Here is a 17,589-nt window from a genome sequence, read left to right as displayed (position 1 = left end):
AGAGACTGTTGAATCTCAAAGGAAAGGTGGGGTGAACGGGGGGGGGGGGAGGGGGTGGCGGGGAGGGAGATTAACTGGGGAAATTATATGCATATATGCATAGACCATGGACATAAACAATAGTGTGGTGAAGGCTTGGGGGGGCAGGTTCGGGGTGGAAGGGGTCAATGGAGAAAAAATAAAAACAAAGGGAACCTCTGTAATACTTGCAACAATAAAGGTTAATTTTAAAAAAAAGATGTCGCCGAAACCGGTTTGGCTCAGTGGATAGAGCGTTGGCCTGCGGACTCAAGGATCCCAGGTTCGATTCCGGTCAAGGGCATGTACCTTAGTTGCGGGCACATCCCCAGTAGGGGGTGTGCAAGAGGCAGCTGATCGATGTTTCTCTCTCATCGATGTTTCTAACTCTCTATCCCTCTCTCTTCCTCTCTGTAAAAAATCAATAAAACATATTTAAAAAAAAAAAAAGATGTCACAAAGCAGTCGGTGAATCATTGACCAATGGATGATGGTAACACTCCCTTAGATTTCCAACCTGACAGCTATCCACTATCAGAGCACTTTCACATCCCTTATCTCATTAAACTAAAACAACAACCCAATGAGGTGGGCAGGGCAGGATTAATTACCTCCTTAGCATAGAAAGAGCTTAAGTCGTGCAGGGGTCCCATTGAGTGGGACCTCCACAAAGTTCAACACCTGGGGCCCCGAGCCCCATGAACTGGACTAGGTGCAGAGTGGGTGCCAATGAACACAGCTGAATGGGAGGGATGTCCTCGGGCTGCACAAGGGTAGAAGCACGGTCCCCAAGAGGCAGCCTGGGGCGGAAGGAATGGTCCTTGTAGGGTATTTCTCTGCAGTCCTCACACCCCATGCCTCAGAGTCCCCCTGAGACGCCTGTTAATGATGTAGATCTAAAGGTTGGGAGTGAGACCTGGGGATCTGTATTTTATGGTGCTCCCCCGTGACTCTGATGGTCGACCATATTTGAAAACTATTACCACAGAAGTCACCTTGCCGGATGGCATGTTTTTCAAGTCATCTGCCTACTGGGTGGGGGGAATGGGACTGGGGACTCGTGGTGCTCTAGCTAGCTGTCTGGTCTTCACCAGGGAGGTGGACTGATTCTGTTTTGGAAGGATGTGTAAGATTTGGACATGTAGAAAAGATGGGGGATAAAGCATTGGAGGCACCAAGAAAAAAGTGGGGGTGAATAGTTCCATCCCACTCTATCCTATGCTGCATATCCATTATTAAACAGCATTATTATGAAGCAAAAACTTGGTGAACAGGAAGCACTAACAAGGGTGTGAGTAATAGCATTCTCCAGGGATGGCCTAGTTTGGATTTTGTCTCCTGTTTCCTGGAGGTAAGGAAACGTCACTCTGACACTGGGGCATGGGCAGGGGCCCTACCCCTGTCTGTCCTGGGATCTCAGGGCTCACCTGGAGTCAGAGAGCAGAGCCCTGAGGCAGATAACCTGTCCCAATGAGGTCAGCAAGCTTCCTGGGGGTCTTGGCTTTAGACCACGATGGGGAGAGACACCCCTCCCCCCATTCAAACAGGTTCTGCCCACAGAGATGGCAGAGAGAAAAGCTCCAAGCTGGCAGAGAGGAGAAAGACACAGGATTGCCTCCTCATATTTGAGATCCTCCTCATATTTGAGATCCACCTGTTTGTTTGTTTAATCACCCTTTTCTACTCTTTGTGACAAAATCAGAGCCACTTCCTATCTGTATCAGAGGAAATGTGCTGTGTAAGTGTGCTCATAATTAGACCCAGGAAATTCACTCTTTAATAATCAGCCTGTTTCTCCCTCCAGCTCACTAAGCCTCCCCCTCCTACCTCCCATTCTATTTTCATCCTATCGCCTCCCAGGTGGGGATTCCTTAAAGGGGCCCAGCTGATTTGTCCTTTCCCTTTCTTTCCAAATGGCCCTTGCTGCCCGGCATGGGCCTTTTCCTCCCCACGATTCAGAGCGTGGCTCAGAGCAAGGGCTCTAAGGGCCAGAGGAGCAGATGAGGAAGGACACTATTTCGGGAGCTTGGAGAGTGGAAATGTCCAGACTCTGGCTCAGCAGATCCCAGCTCAGATCCTCTGCCTGGGGTGGAGGAGAGACCATCTCCACAAAGCCAAAAACGATGGGTGTTCCTTCCACCCTGTCTGTCCTCTCACGTGGGTGCAGAGAGGATAAAAGTGTCCTAACGATGCTGTTGTCATGTCATCATGAGCAGGCCTGTGGCTCCAGCACCTACCTCAGGCCTGCAGAGCAGGACTGGGGCTCCAGGGTGTGAAGGAAGTAGGATGGAAGAAGCACTTAAGGACCGAGGACCCCAGAGAGGGGAGAGAAATAAAAAAAGTAGATTACTTTTGCTATGTTTATATTTTTTAAAATACCGTATTATTCTTCCCATTATAAAAGATCATTCCCATGATCACTGGAGAAATTTTCAAAATGTTGGCACTCAGAAAGAAAATGAAAATCTCCCTTAATCCTGTCACAGAGATTATTATTTGCTTGTGGTTTTCTTTGCATATTTGCATCAATTTTAATCTACAAAGTCAAGTGGGTACGAACTGCAACATTAGTTTTCCCTTAGTGGATCTCTGTAAGGAGCCCTCCACTTACCCCACTTCACCCCCACCCCCCAGCTATTCCACTGGAATGAGTGAATCTCCCGGCACTGTGCTCTCTGGGGGCTGCAGGTGGGTGGTGGACACCCCTCTGTGCAGGTGCCCACCAAGCACTCTGTGCTTCCTAAAGGTCAGTCCTGCAAGTCCCCGCTACATGGACCCTCATTCCCATCCAAAAGATGTCCTCAGATGCCTCCTTGCCATTTCATGCCCTTCTGAAATGGCACAGGAGTCCATCTTCTGTCCCAAAATACTTGAGAGCTGGAGGAAGCCAGCTGTGCCCCCTGAGCACTTGCAAGCACAATTAGGTGAGCTTGTAGGAATTATCCCACCAGCTTTCCCGGTGGGGCTGGGGAAGCCACCCATACGCTGAGGGCTCCTGCCTCCCTATGGCTCTATCCAAGAAAGGTATTGATTATCTCCCTCTGCACCCTCATCCCCAAAACTATCCGGTTTCTGTCGTCCTTCCCAAGGCAGAGAGAGCCCCTCTCAGGGACCCACCAAATCTAAGGTCACCTTGTCTCCCACCAACATTCCTCTTCTTACCCCCCACCCCATGCTGCCCTGAGATCAGGGAGGTCTCTTCTCATGTCAGAGGTGGGGAATTTGCCCCTCCTCAGGGCTGCCACATCGGATTGAGCAGTGTGTGCACTGCACACATGTGCCCTGCTGAGGGGCGAGGGTGCAACAGGAGAAAGCCACCTTCTCATAACGCACCCAAAAGTGCCATGTGTGCTAGCCACAGCCCTGACCTAACTCGTATCTTGTTCCAAGCCTTATACCCAGGCCTAGACTTTTAAAACTAAACAACACACACACACACACACACACACACACACACACACACCAAAAACAAACAAAAAACACAATCATTTGACTCCTTTGTTAAGTTTCTGGGTCCTTCCTGGAGGCAGTTAATGTTGGGTAATCTGACTGTCACCTGCCTGCAGGGATGGGCCACAGGTGTTAGAAAATGCAGGGGCTCGTCTTGGTCAACACTGGTTACTCACACCCATGCACATGCACACATACACGTACAGGTGCACTCCCAGCTCCAAATCTTTGGAGTTGGGGCCAGACCTGCATTTACAAAGCTCCCTGCGTGATTCTGAAGGAGTTGGGAGGGGGTGAGGGGGGATTGAGCCCGTGCTCCGGGAGAAGCCACCCCACAGCCTGCAGCAGCCTTTGGAGAAGGGCGCCAAGGCTGCCCTTCTTGCCTGCGTGGGGGACCCGGGTCCGGGCCGTGCTAGCTGGTGGGCTGTAAGTCTCAGAGTGCCCTTCACACCTCCAAGCATCTGTTTTCCCTATTTGGTTCCAGTTGAGATGTTGAGAAAATCCACTCAGTGCCATTTCCGGGAGAGCATCATCTCAAAGGCCTTCTCAAGGAGGGGTCTGAAGATTCTGAATCACCCACCCACTTCTCCAACCCACAGAGAGCCCACAGGCCGCGTCCTTGGGGAGGGGTGGGTGATGCTCCTTCCCCAGCAGCACTGGAGTGCAGGACACGTGTGCCTCCCCAGAGGAAACTTCCAGGGTGGAGATACCCTAATCTTAGACCTGCGAGCCGAGCCCCGGGTGGGGAGCAGCTGGTGGGGATTTCTATTGCCTCAGCACAAAATGGCAATGCTAACATAGTTTCCAATTTAGATTTTAAAATACCACTGAAAGGACAGCTTCAGTTCTCTCACTGAAAACTTTTTTTAAATAATCACATTTCTTCAAGAATCAGGCCCTGGGCATATGTGTCCCTACCCCCCTGTCAAGAAGTGATGGAGCAAAAAGGACGTTCTCTCAGAATTTTTCATGACCAATGTGTTGCTTCTTTGGTTAAGGGTCCCTCCTCTGCCCCTCCTCCACATGTGGAGTCCCCTCTGCCCCAGGACTCTGGACAGTGCATCATGACACCCAGCTCCACCCCCAAAGATGATGCTGCCTAAAGGACCAGGAAAGACAGGAGAGCTGTCCCCCAGACACTAGTCACAGGAAGGTTTGGAACAGGGGTGACTGGCTGTAGGGTGGGACTTATCCAAAATTAAGATTATTAGGATCCCTAAGAGTTTTGTGGGAGAGAAACCAAGGTGTTTTTTGGTTGTTTTTGGTGTGTTTAAGCTTTGGAAGAAAAAATAATATTATTTTATGGATTAGGAATAATCTTTTAGGAATAATTTTCTAATCATTCCTAATGGAATATGCTCCCAATTTTTGTAAATATGAAAATCCATCCCTACATTAGAAGTATAGGTGGGGGGAGGGTGTATTGTCAGAAGGATGACTCTCTGACCCGACCTTCCTGTTGATGTAGAAAGTGGCTTCAGGATTTGTGCCCATGAAGACAGGGCCTGCAGGAGGCCCAGGCCAGCTGCCAGGGGCCCCATCAAGGAGGCAGAGAATTCTGTAGAGGACCTGGTTTGCAGGCTTGACCTAGTCACTGGGGTAGAGTAGGTAGGGAGGGCGTGCCTGTCCATGCAGGACCAGGACTAATCACCTGAGATTCGGGGAAGTTAGGCCTCTAACTGCCCATCCAGGAGACCAGCTCTGAGCAGAGTATGGAGCTCAAGCCTGCACCCGCTGCAGCTCCCCATTCTGGGCCAGCTCCCCACAAGGTGTCCAGAGCTTGCTCCAGAGGCAGCCAGGAGAACGGTGTACTGATGACAGGAATGGTGACACCCCTTCCTGTAGGTTCCCAATCCCAGAGCTTCTTGCTGATTCAAAACACGTCTTTCCAGCTGGTGCTGCCTCCGGCCATGGGGTGGTGGGGGGTGACAGGTAGCCTGGACCATCCTCTAGTCCTCTCTTCCGAGACTCCCAGCCTCAGCCCCAGGCAGCCCTATGAAGCACATAACTGACTCTCTCCATCCTACCCTCTGATCCTATAAGTCACTGCAGGCCCAGGGGGGTCAGGGGAAAGAGACAGAGGCACCGTGTTTAGGAGGGAAGCCCTATTGTGAGCATTCTCCTTATAGGACCACCTCTTCTTCACACCCATCCTTTCTCCAGTTTTCCCACTCCAAAAAAAATAGACTGCAACCCCCTCAAGAGCTCTGGCTGACCATTCTCCGAGCCTACTACTGTCCATTACCACTTGAAAAATCCCTTTATTTCAGAGTCTGGGCTTGGCCTGCTGGCTGATGAATTCTAAAAGGGTAATTCTAAAATGCAACCTTAACTTGCCAACCACTACGGGTGCCAGAGCCATGTGTAAAAACAAAGTCAGCCCTGGCCGGTATGGCTCAGTCGGTTGGGCGTCATCCCATGCACTGAAAGGTTGCCAGTTCAACACCTAGCGCACATTCCCAGTTTGTGGGCTCAATCTCTGGTTTGGGGGCATGCAAGAGGCAGCTGATAGATATTTAACTCTCACATCAATGTTTCTCTCTCTCTCCCTTCCTCTCTCTCTAAAAATCAATTTAAAATCTTAAAAAGAAAGAAAGAAAGAACAAAAGCAAGAAAAAACAATGCCAGGGGTAATGGTTTAAAAGAAAGGTCTGGAAGCCAGGACATCCTCAGCATCCACAGAGGAAGTGGAAGCCATTCCACAACAGTCTAACATGCAACCTCCTGCAGGACACAAGGAAAACCAGCCAGCAGCAACAAACTCCAGCATTCAGACAGCAACATTTCACCCTTGGTCTGCGCCCAGCCTGTTGGTGACACTGCGTGGTTTAATAATAAATCCCCTGGTGTGCAAAAGAAACAGAAATAGCTTCACCCGCGCAGCACAGTTTATGAAATCGCGGGGCTCTAATGCTCCCAGCCTCCCAAGTTTCCATTAAACAGATGCCAAATGGCCCCATGGTGGCAGGAAAGGCACCCTGGCCTTGCCTCTCTCCGTCTCTCCCCAGAGGGGCTGGCGGGGAAGAGGGGGGTGTCACTCGGCGACCATGTAATGGAAAAGAGGTTGCTCTGGGGTCCCAGCCCCGTGACTTCTGCTTGTCAAAGCCAACCTCTGAGCCCCTTTATACTCTTTTTTGAGACTTAAATGTGTGGGTACACAAAGCTCCCTTAATGGAAGGTCGCTCTGGCTTGTGTAAAAAGCTGTGTAAACTTCATCTCTGCATTTATTTAGTTCCAAGCCTTGTTTAATTTCCTGCCCGGGGATATTCGGAGAACATGACTACCCTCTTGGGTCTCTGAAATCTTTCAGAAAAGAAACAGTGCCCTCCCCACTTTGGAACCAAAAGACCCCCCACAAAAAGGCAAGATACCTCCTCCAACTTTACCAAAAGGCAAGGCAGTTTAACCACATGCCCTCTGCTGAGTTTCCCATTAGAAGAAGCAGCTTGAGATGAGTGGAAAAGCACAGCTACAGAATCCGAGGCTCTCTTGCACCATGACCTGGCTGTGTGACCTTGGCAAGTGACACCACTTCTCCAGGTTCCAGCTTCCTCGCTGGGAAAATGGGGAAGATAATAGTGCCCATCTCACAGGTTGCTGTGAGGTTAGATCATGCTCAGCCTGTGGGAAGAGGTCCACGAATGGCAGCTGCTCGAATAGCTCTGCCATCGGAGGCAGCCATGGCAGCAGCTGAGTGCATGGACTCTGGAGCCTGGCTGTCCAGGTTCAAGTCCCAGCTCCACCCATGCACAGGCTGCAAGACCTTGCATGTGTTACTTCTACAAAATTCAATATGATGATGAAAAGCAGCAGCTTCGGCGGGGGGTGGGGGAAATGAGCAGTGCATGTGACCCCAGGTTCACAGATTTCCCCTCCTAAACCCCAACATGAGCAATGGAGCTGCAGGGACCCCTCTCATCATCCACACCAAATCCTTCACAGACTCCCCCTGCTCCATACCCATTTCCTGAATGCTCACAGCATGTTTCCAGAACAAGACCAGAAATCACCTACCATAAACCCCCATTTTATAGCCCTAGATTCCACTGAGGACCTCCCTACTAAGCTGCCCAGGCTTCCTGCTACCACCTAGTGTCTGTCGTACTTGACCTCATAGACGGCCTGCAGAGGAAGTGGAGACAGAGGAAGTGTTACAGATACAAGGAGGACATTCTAGGCCAGACCCCAACCAAGCAGTTAAGCCTTACCGGGACCCAGCGAGTTACTGACAGCCCAGGTTCCACCTGGATAAACTCCCCTCCATCCAACCCTCAGGCTGACCTCCCAGTGGCTGACAGTGTTGGTCAGGAGGTCTGTTTTGGTTTCACATCATATTGCCTGGGGTCCTCCTGGCTTAGTAAAATGCTGTCCAAAATAGGTCAGGCCTTCAGAGAAAGGGACATGGGTCCCTCGTCCGAGTGGCCCACTTCCATGACTGCTGAGTCGCCGCTCCGTGGCAGCTGTCCTGTGCTAACAGGGATAAGCCTTGCCCCTCTTGGAGTCAGCTTTCCCATCTGGAAAAGGGAGGGTTGTCCTAAGCAGCCGCCAGGCATAGGGACTCAGGGTCTGATGCCCCTGGAACACACTGGGCTCCCCACAACCAAGGAGGGCAGAGGGGCAGTGCTGAGTCCTGCCAGGTCCTGCAGCCCACCCCATCCACACACAGCCCCTCCCAGTCCAGGGAGGCCCTCAGACACCCGTCCGTGGGATAAAGAGGAAAACTCTGAAGAGGGCCTCTGGAGCACGCCTGCACCTCGCTCTGCCAGCAGTCAGACACTCTGCAGGGTCAGGACTTGGAACACAATTTCAATGTCAGACAAAGAGCTCACAGAGGTGTTTGTCCTGGGCTGAGCTGAGGTTTGTGGGAATGAGCTGTGGTCAAAACTGGCCTTGCACAGCTTAGTTGCTCACGTCACCCAGGTGGCTGAGTGTAAAGTGCGGTGAGGGAGAGGGGGATATCTAACTCTTCTTCAGCCAGTGCTCCCCAAGCTCTCCCCATGCACTGCACCTCCTGACAGGGGAAGGAAGATAGCTGTGAATTTGGCTGACCTTGTAGGGCTCTCAGACAAGTGACCAGGCAACAAGCTGGGACTAGGCTGGGGGTGAGGTGCCCAGGGTGCCACATGGAAGGAGGCACACTCACTCCTGACTGCACCTGCAGGGCCTTTTTCAGTTTAATGCCCTTGGCTTCTCACCTGCCTCCCCTTAATTCTGCCCCTGTCAGACAGGGACAGTCCAGGGTCTTTCTTCCTTCCTTTCTTTCTTGATTTAGAGAGAAAGAGGAAAGGAGGGAGGAACCGTGAGAGGGAAGGAAGGAGGGAGGGATGAAGGGAGGGAGAGAGAAAATGAAGGAGGGAGGGAGGGAGGGAGGGAGAGAGAAAAGGAGTGAGGGAGGGAGGGAGGGAAAAACATTGATTTGTTGTTCCATTTATTTATGCTTTCACTGGTTGATTCTTGTATGTGCCCTGACCAGGAATCAAACCCACAAAACTTGGCGAGGAGCTATGCTGTAACCAACTGCGCTACCCAGCCAGGGCCTGTTGGGGTTTCTTGAGGAGTGCAGGGGTGGTGGCGGCCAGGGCACTGGTTCCCATTGTGGTCTGGGAGGACTGGAAGGTTTCTCAGAGGAAGTGGGAATTTAGGGGGATTTAGACTCCTGGAAAAAGAGACTGCCCTCCTTTTCTCCTCCCTCAGTGCTGCTGACTGCTCACCTCTGTCCTGGCCACCAAGCCTAAGCCAGGGCTGCCAAGAGCAGGTGGGCCATTGCCAGCACCACTCCTTCTCTTGTCCCTGTGCCAGAACTGGCCAGCCCAGGGAGCTGAGTGAATGAAATCCTGGGGGGGGGGGGGGGGGGAGCACATGGACCCTCAAGACACAGCAGAGAGTTGCTTGGGCCCCCCAAAGCAGTCCCATCTTGCCTGGGAGTGTCCCTGGCTTTCCCTGGAGGCTGTGTGCCCTGCCTGAGAGCCCCAGCAGAACCAGGCTTGGCTGGCAGGGAGAATGGCAAGGAGGATACGGAAAGCAGGTGCCCATGCCTGGCTGAACCTTGTCTCCGTTCAGCTTGCTGTCCACAACTGTCTGCTTCGCGTGCCTCTGTTGATAGATCCGTACCCGTTTCTTTGTCCGTCAGTCTCTCAGAGACCCGGTGTGTCCCTCTGAGTGATGTGAGGTTGGGCAGGGGCAGTCACAGCCCTGTCCTCTCTCACCCTCATTGGTTCTCAGCGACTCCCAGGGGACAGCCTCTGCCAGTCCCGCCTCCACCCAACCTGAGCTTGCTCAGAGCCGCCTCAGCGCTCAGTCTGCTCACGACAGGAGCACAGCAAACCCAGGCAAGTGGGACAGGTTTGCCGCACACCCCGCGTCTGGACAGGGACTAGAGGCTGCTAGGGCTGCCGGCGGCAGCGCCAGACAACTCCCAGCCTTCGCCCTCGGTGCATCCCGACGGCACCCAGCGAGGACCCGAGCTGCAGCCGCTGCAGCCCACAGGCGTCCCGGAGCGCGGAGCTCACCGGAACTGGGGGTCCCAGCCCTGAGGGTGATTTGGCACCGCGAGAGGTGACGGCGAGACACAGGGAAAGCCCCAGGGGCGCGGGCACGGAGCCGTCCAGCTGACACCCCGGAGTCCTCCACCTCGCCGAGAGGAAAGCTGAGTTCGGAGGCACCGGAGTGGCCGCGGGCCCGGGCGCCCCCGACTCTCTGGTCAGTCGCGCGCAGCAGGGGTGGGGGCCGGGGAGCAGGACGCGCCATGGAGGCGCGGGGCAGCGCCAGTCCTCGCGAGGCGCAGTGAGCGAGCTGGCCAGGGACCCGCGGGCCATGTACGGCGACGTGTTTAACGCCACCGGCGGCCTCGAGGCGGCGGTGGGCGGCGCGCTGGCTTGGGCAGCCACGGTCAAGGCGGAGGGCGCTCTGCCCCTGGAGCTGGCCACCGCGCGCGGTGTGCGGGACGGCGCGGCCGCAAAGCCGGATCTGCCCACCTACCTGCTCCTCTTCTTCCTGCTGCTGCTCTCCGTGGCGCTTGTCGTCCTCTTCATCGGCTGCCAGCTGCGCCACTCGGCCTTCCCCGCGCTGCCCCACGACCGCTCGCTGCGCGACACCCGCGCGCCCTGGAAGACTCGGCCGGTGTAAGGGCTCAGCAAGCCCGGGGCGGGCGGCCGCCGGGTTCGGGTCTCGCTACAAGCCGTCGGTGTGAGCCGGGTAGGGCGGGCTTGACCTCAGGGGTCCGATGGACCTGACCTCTGGGAGTCGCCAGACCCAAAACCCTTCCCGACCTCGAGCGGCAACCTGGGCGTAAAGGAAGTCGGGCTGCCTAGGTTGCCGCTCCTAGTAGCCCTGGGGTACCAAGGTTCTGACCCCCTGGCAGAGCCTTTCTTCTCCGGGACAGCGGGTCCAGCTGGGACATTCCTGAAAGAAGGCGCACCTTTGCGCACGCAAGGGGCAGGCACAGGGCGCACGCAACTAGGACCGGAGCGTGAACTCAGCCGGACTTTGTGAAATGATGGCCCTCGGGGACCGCTTGCCCCAGGAGACGCGGAGTTTCACTGGGTCCCGCCCAGGGGTCCGAAGACCCAGTTTTTTCTGTGGGCACGGATGGAGGGGAAGCCGGTCTAGAGACACAGGGTCCCGCCGGCAGCAACCTGTAGTGGGGATCCACGTCCCACATCTCCAGGGGCTGCATTTCTACAATAAAACCTCACCGAATTAGACCCAGTGGTGAGAACGCTCTGGTCATTGTTTGCGCCACTTTGGAAAGCGGGATAAGGGCTGGGCACCCTTACGAGCATCCTGAGAGCCAGGCGCAGCCCGCATCCTGCCTTGCTGTGGCCCAGGTCAGTTTCAACGCAGCTTTCCCCCTGGGTCAGTCAGTTACTTGCTCTGGGAAGTGTGCTGCCTCTTCTGCTGGGGGAAAAACAATTGCCCCGAAAAGGGGTTCCGTGGCAACTTTTCCTTCCCTGTCCTTCCCTTTGCCCTCAGAGCCTCCCTGGGCCTGAACCCTTCTAAGAGCTTTCTGGATCAGAATCAGGTGGTGAATTTCAGGAAGGGCCTAAGGGCCAGGTGGTGGGGACAGCGGGCAGAATTTCTTCCCAAATGAGGCAGGAGGCCAGCTCCAGGGAGCACAGCAGAAAGCAGTGGATGAGTAACCCCGCCAGGAGACAATCTAAACCTAAGAGGGAAAAGTTCTGATTACCTTGACTTTTCAAAGTGAGCCTAATTCTAGGGAGTTTATGGGCGTTTGAAATTGTTTCAGGAGTCACCTGGCTCTGGGGCACTAGAGCTGAGAGAATGTTTACTGAAAAATGATTTGGTAGATTATCTAATCCAGTGTTCTAAACCATTTGGGGCCACTTGGGTGTTGAGAATCTGAAGAATGCTGAGGACACTTGCCTCTGGCAGAATGCATATAGGCACACAATTCTACACACCTTTGCATAGCCCTTTGATAGGGTTGTCAGACACTGAAACCTAAGGACCCAGGCTAAGTCTTGGAAATGTGTGCTAGGGCTGGAGTCTCAGGCCAGAGCTCCTTCCCACTTCCCACTTGTGTCTAAGAGTCCCTCCTGTCAACAGAGATGAACAGAAGACATTTCACCTTGGGCTTAATTATTTATGTTTTGGAGAGCTAACACTAGCCAAGTCCTAATGGTGCTAATTCTGTGATAACTCACAGAACATTTTAGTTTGGTCTTTGGAAATGTAGCCAGATCTCTCCAGGCTATACAGCAAGGGTAACTCAGCTAATCTGTGTGAACCTTGGTTGCAGAAACAACTAAATGGAATAACGTAAGGAGATATGAGGAACTCTGGCTGGCATAATGAAGTCACACAATGCTGATATGGGGGACCCTTAGGCCTTGATCTGGGGGTGGGGGGGTAGGAGATTAATGTAGAGGCAGAGTGTTCCTCTTCCACATCTCCCCATGGACAGACCTGGAGGCAGTGTGCACAGTGGTCAAAAGCACACGTTCTGGAGTCCCACTGTCCGGCTTTGAACTCCAGCTCCATTGCTCACTGGCAATGTGACCCTGCACAACTTACTTAATCTATTTAGCCAGTGTGGCTCAGTTGGTTGGGCATCCTCCCATGCAAGGAGAGGTTGCTGGTCGATTCCCGGTCAGGGCACATGCCTAAGTTGTGGGCTCTATCCCCAGTAGGGGGCATGCAGGAGGCAGTTGATCAATGTTGTACTCTCACATGGATGTTTTGTCTTTTCCCTTGCTTGCTCTCTAAAAATTAATAAATCAATATAAACTATTCTTTGAGAGAGAGAAAGATGAGAGAGAGAGGGAGGGAGGGAGGGAGGGAGGGAGAGAGAGAGAGAGAGAGAGAGAGAGAGAGAGAGAGAGAGAGAGAGAGAGGAGAAAGAGAGAGAGAGAGAGAAAGAAGCTGGCCCCCAAACAAGATGTGGTCTTCCTGGGGACTACAAACAAAAGTGCCCACAAACAAATGCAAGGGTTGATCCTTGCAGGGGGAGAATATGAGTGAATGATTAGCTTAGAGGTCACCTGGAGCTCCTGGGCCAGAATCAGCTAAAGTCAGAGTGATCCAGGAGGCTGTTGGGATCCCTTCATAAAATACAAGGCACACAGAGGTTAAAGCTAAAAAGTGCCAACATAGAGACAACTTGGAAAGCATCCCTCTGAGGTCTCTAAAGGGTTGCAATGGCCTCAGCCACTGAAACCAAAGGCTTCAGTACTTCAAATGAACAGACTTTTCTGGAAGAAACTCCTAGGTAACTGGGCCTGCAGAGATGGAATCTAGAAACCAAGGGAGGTCAATGAGAGGAACTAGTCTAAGGTTCTACTTTTTGTCAGCACTGTGACCCTGGATAATTTCACTCGCTTTTCTAGGCAATTATTAGACCAGCTGAGCAGTAATGGTTCCTTTCTCATGTTGGATCTAGCCCCAGATTTTCCCTTCAAAGCAGGGATGTGGCTGCATTCATGTCTGCCCTCTACTGATATGCAGGTAAGTGGACTACAATATGGTAACTGGACATTTAGATGGACATCAGGTTTATACACACTTCCTCCTGCTCTCTGCTCTCCTGCAGTCCCATGCCTTGGAACCACCTTTGGAGAGCTGGGCATGGCAGGCTAAAAATAGCATAGGACCCATGACATAGGTGTTTGGACTGGGAGCAGACAAGAAGGTGGAGAATATATTTTTGATGGGAGGTGAGGAGTGGGGGTGGAAATTAAGAAAGTGGTTGCATATGCTAGGAAACATGGAGAAGCAGCATATTGTAGTGACCGAGAGTCAGTCCTGGAGCGAGGTAACCTGACCTTGGTCATCCACTCTATGCCTTGATGATGTTTCTGGATGTCTGAGAGCCTCAGTTTCCTCATCTGTAAAATGGAGATAATAGCATCTGCCTCATAGGATTTCCAACATTGCATGAGACATTGTAGGTAGTGTTTAGCTCATGTATGATATATACTAAATGCTCTGAATGTAAGCTATCATTCTTCCTAAACAGGATAATCATTCCAGAAATGTTTGCAGTAACACAAACACTAAATGCTTTCCCTCAGTGACTTGCAGTCCTTTTCAAAAGGCATGTACTATCTCAGAACAGTAAAGAGTCTGCCATTTCCCAGTGGGTATGCCGAGCTAGAAGGCAGCTGTCCTAGGTCCTTTCTCACTGTGCTTTCCACTAAAGTAACTCACCCACTCACATGGCTCCAGGGGCTTTTCAAATAACTCTCTCCAGACCTTATCCCTGAGCCCATTCAGCACCTCCATTTGGATATTTCATAAGGAACCTAAAACTCAACATGTCTAAAACTCACCTTTCCATATAAATTGGGTTCTCCTCCAGGCTTCTCCATCTCAACAAATGGCATCCCACAGCCCAAAGTAAAAAATACATGGTGGTCATTCTTGACCCCAAACTGTTCTTCATCCTTCCCACATGCAACACGTCACCTGCTAGACACCACTCTACTCCATCTACTCCCCGCCATCTCCACCAGCACCAACTAAATTCAAAGCCCAGCATCCACTTTTGCCTCTCTCCAATCAAAATACACATCTGATCCTGACATTTGCCTCCAGCCTCTGTTTACATTCCAATGGCTCCTCCTGGATATGAGAAATTAAAACAAAACTCTCATCTTGGCCTACAAGACCCAGCATCATCTGACCCCCAACAACCTCTCCAGCCTCATCTCCTCACACTCTTGTAGTCCAGGCTCTAGTGACTATGGCCTTGTAATCCCTCAGGACTCTCTGCCTAAGCTGTTTTGGTCCTACATTTGACTAATGCCTTCTCATCCTTCTGGTCTCAACTTAAATATCTCTTCCTCAAAAAGGACTTGCCTGCCTGGCCAGCATGGCTCAGTGGTTGATTGTTGACCAGGAGGTCATGGGTTTGATTCCCAGTCAGGGCACATGCCCGGGTTGCAGGCTTGATCCCCAGTGGGGCATGCAGGAGGCAGCCTATCAATGATTCTCTCATCATTGAGGTTTCTATCTCTCTAGCCCTTTCCCTTCTCCTTTGAAATAAATAAAAATATACTTTTAAAAAAGGACTTGCTTGAGTTCAGATCAGTTTCATTCATTTATAGCCCCCAATCAGCTCCCTTATCACAACTATTAAATAGCTATATACGTCATAGCCTAATGTCTCTCTCCCTACTAACACAGAAGCTGAGGTTGGGGACAACATCCATCGTGTTCACTACTGCTTTCCCAATGCCTAGCATCGTGATAAACACAAAATAGACAATGAAGTATTTGTTGAAGGAAACATAGTAGAAAAACAGAGCTAGAGGTTAAGATAAATCTGTCCATGGGTTCTTCCTCTGAACTCTTCCCCTTTATTTTCTGCCTTAAACTTGTATAAGATGAAATATTGAATTTAACTTTTCATATTGATTCATAGTCCCGAGTGGCCAGTTTCCTGGAGGTGGTAATCCGAAAAGTTGTTAGCAACTGATATTTCTTGTCTCCATCTATGTAACACCTCCTTTATTATTGTATCTCCCACAGAGACTAAAAGAACATACAATTTAAATGTTTGTTCCTTTAGCTATTTCTGCTTGAATTACCCCTTTTCCTGCAGGGATCCCGAGATCTTTACTGTATCATTTATACACCTTCTGAATTGCCTTGACAAAGACTCAGCTAAATCACTACTTCACATACCCACTTCCTCACCTCTTCCTAGACTTAGATCAAAGATTTTCTTCTCAGCGAGCTTCCCTGGCTTTTTTATCTAGAACTTCATCTGCCTCCCACCCCAACCCCCGGATATTTCAAATCTCCCTTTCCTGGTTTTTCTCCTTAGAACTTACCACTAACCTATGCGATATTTCACTTACCTTGTTTTATGTCCCTGCAACCAGAATGAAGTTCCTTGAGGAAAAGAATTTTTGTTTTATTCCTTTTATCCTCAGCCTGACATCTAATAGGCCCTCAAATATTAGTTGAATGATTGAGCAAACAACCAAATACTGCTCAGAACCAGAAAAGATACAGTCAGAAAAATAGAAGCAGAGTCTATTTTTAGTTTCCTTCTCCATTCTGCTTTTTCTCCACCCTCCAAAACTGGATAGCTCTAACTAGATCGGGACTGAAAACACTAAACTATGTGAGTTTTACTTTTCACGAGAACAGGAGGTGATTCCCTGCTGCCCAGCATAAAGCCTGACTTGTAGAGAACACTACAAGTGTTTGGAGAGAGTAAGTGAATGAGCAAGTGAATAAAGGTTTGGTGAGACTAAGTGAATGAGCAAGTAAGTATTAATTAGGTTACATTCTAAACTGTTGTAACAAAGAACACTCCCCATCTCCCAACTTTCTTGTGCACATAGAACCTTCCAGGAGTAGCACAGCTATCACCCTATCCCCTGGCTTCTATGCCCACTTCAAGGTGGCTATTCTAGTTCCTGCCATCAAACCTGCATTCTAGTCATTGGGAAAGGGAAAGGAACAAGAACATTACTCTTTGGTGCATTATGCCAAAACAGCGCTACACTTCTGTTCAAATCCTATTGGTCAGAAATTAGTTACAAGGCTACATCCAGCTGAAAGAGAGGCTGGGAAATGTGGAAATGTGGTCGGCTGGACAGAGGTGTTCTGTAATTAACAAAGGGGAGAATGGGTGTTGGTAAACTTCCAGCAACTCATTAAACAGACAATAAAAAGAAAGCACCATTCTTTTCAGATGCTTATCTTTGCAGTCTTACTGCTAATATGTAACTGCTTTGTGCTTACAACCATCATCACCTTCACTGCTGTATAAACAAATTCTGTAAAATTCACAGAATTTTATGTCAAGAAAGGCAACCAAGGAATGTTTATTAATTAATCTTAACTAATGGTGGTATAGCCCAAATCCTCCTGTGCTTCCCTCCCCACTACAATCACACGTAAGTCTTCAGCAAAATTAATCTTTTACTCTGTAGTAGAAATATAGGTCACTATGTTGTCTCTCAAAGGCACTACTTTGGTGCCTTCATTCCTAACAGTTGAGGATATTATGGGATCTAAACCAGGGTGCTAAAATCAAACTACTGGGCTCTTAACACTGCCATTCCTGTAAGCTACAAAATAAAAAGTACACTTTTTTGGTTATTTTCTCACCAAATACATCAAAGAAAGTATATCCTTTCTCTAGGAAAAAATATTAGTAACTGTTACTTTGTTAGGTTCTCTAAGCAGTAATTCCAGGAACCTGATAACTTTGGAACAAAGGTCCAAAAGTTCAGAGAATAGGAGTATTCTAGTTTCTTTCTTCTCTTATGAGGCATGAAATAGAGATCTAATAAAGTACTGAGCTAGAATCCATTCAACTAAGCATTCTCATTAGACAATTTAAAAGGTGAATTCTAGTACTCCCATTCATCCAACAAATATTGGAGTGCTTACAAAATATCAAGAACTGTTCTGGCAGTGGGAACACAGGTCTGGTCTCATAGAGTTGAAATTCTCATGAGATATGATAGTCTATAAAAAGAGTAAAGAAATATTATATATGTAACATGTTAGACAAGTGATACATGTTATGAGGAATGAAATCCTTTCCTTTTCTTCTTAATGCCCAAGGTCTTTCATTCCCTTTCTGAATGCCTTCCTCCATTAATCCCAATTGGCTTTTATTTTTCTTTTGGTCACTTCAGT

General features: G+C 50.2%; 1 protein-coding gene across 1 annotated transcript; it reads left to right on the top strand.

Annotated features, from left to right (window-relative positions):
• Positions 1 to 10,281: 10,281 nt before the first annotated feature.
• SMIM32 (small integral membrane protein 32) lies at positions 10,282 to 10,593 on the top strand (the record flags this gene model as incomplete). The annotated part of the gene is made up of 1 exon (XM_079772978.1): positions 10,282 to 10,593. The coding sequence occupies one exon, from the start codon at positions 10,282 to 10,284 to the stop codon at positions 10,591 to 10,593; it is 312 nt and encodes a 103-aa protein (XP_079629104.1).
• Between the last annotated feature and the right edge of the window lie 6,996 nt (positions 10,594 to 17,589).

This window comes from Cnephaeus nilssonii, assembly GCF_951640355.1.
Source record: "Cnephaeus nilssonii genome assembly, chromosome: 5".
Taxonomy (NCBI): domain Eukaryota; kingdom Metazoa; phylum Chordata; class Mammalia; order Chiroptera; family Vespertilionidae; genus Cnephaeus; species Cnephaeus nilssonii.
Note: the sequence above shows the minus strand (reverse complement) of the source record. Positions and strands in the feature narration are given on the sequence as shown.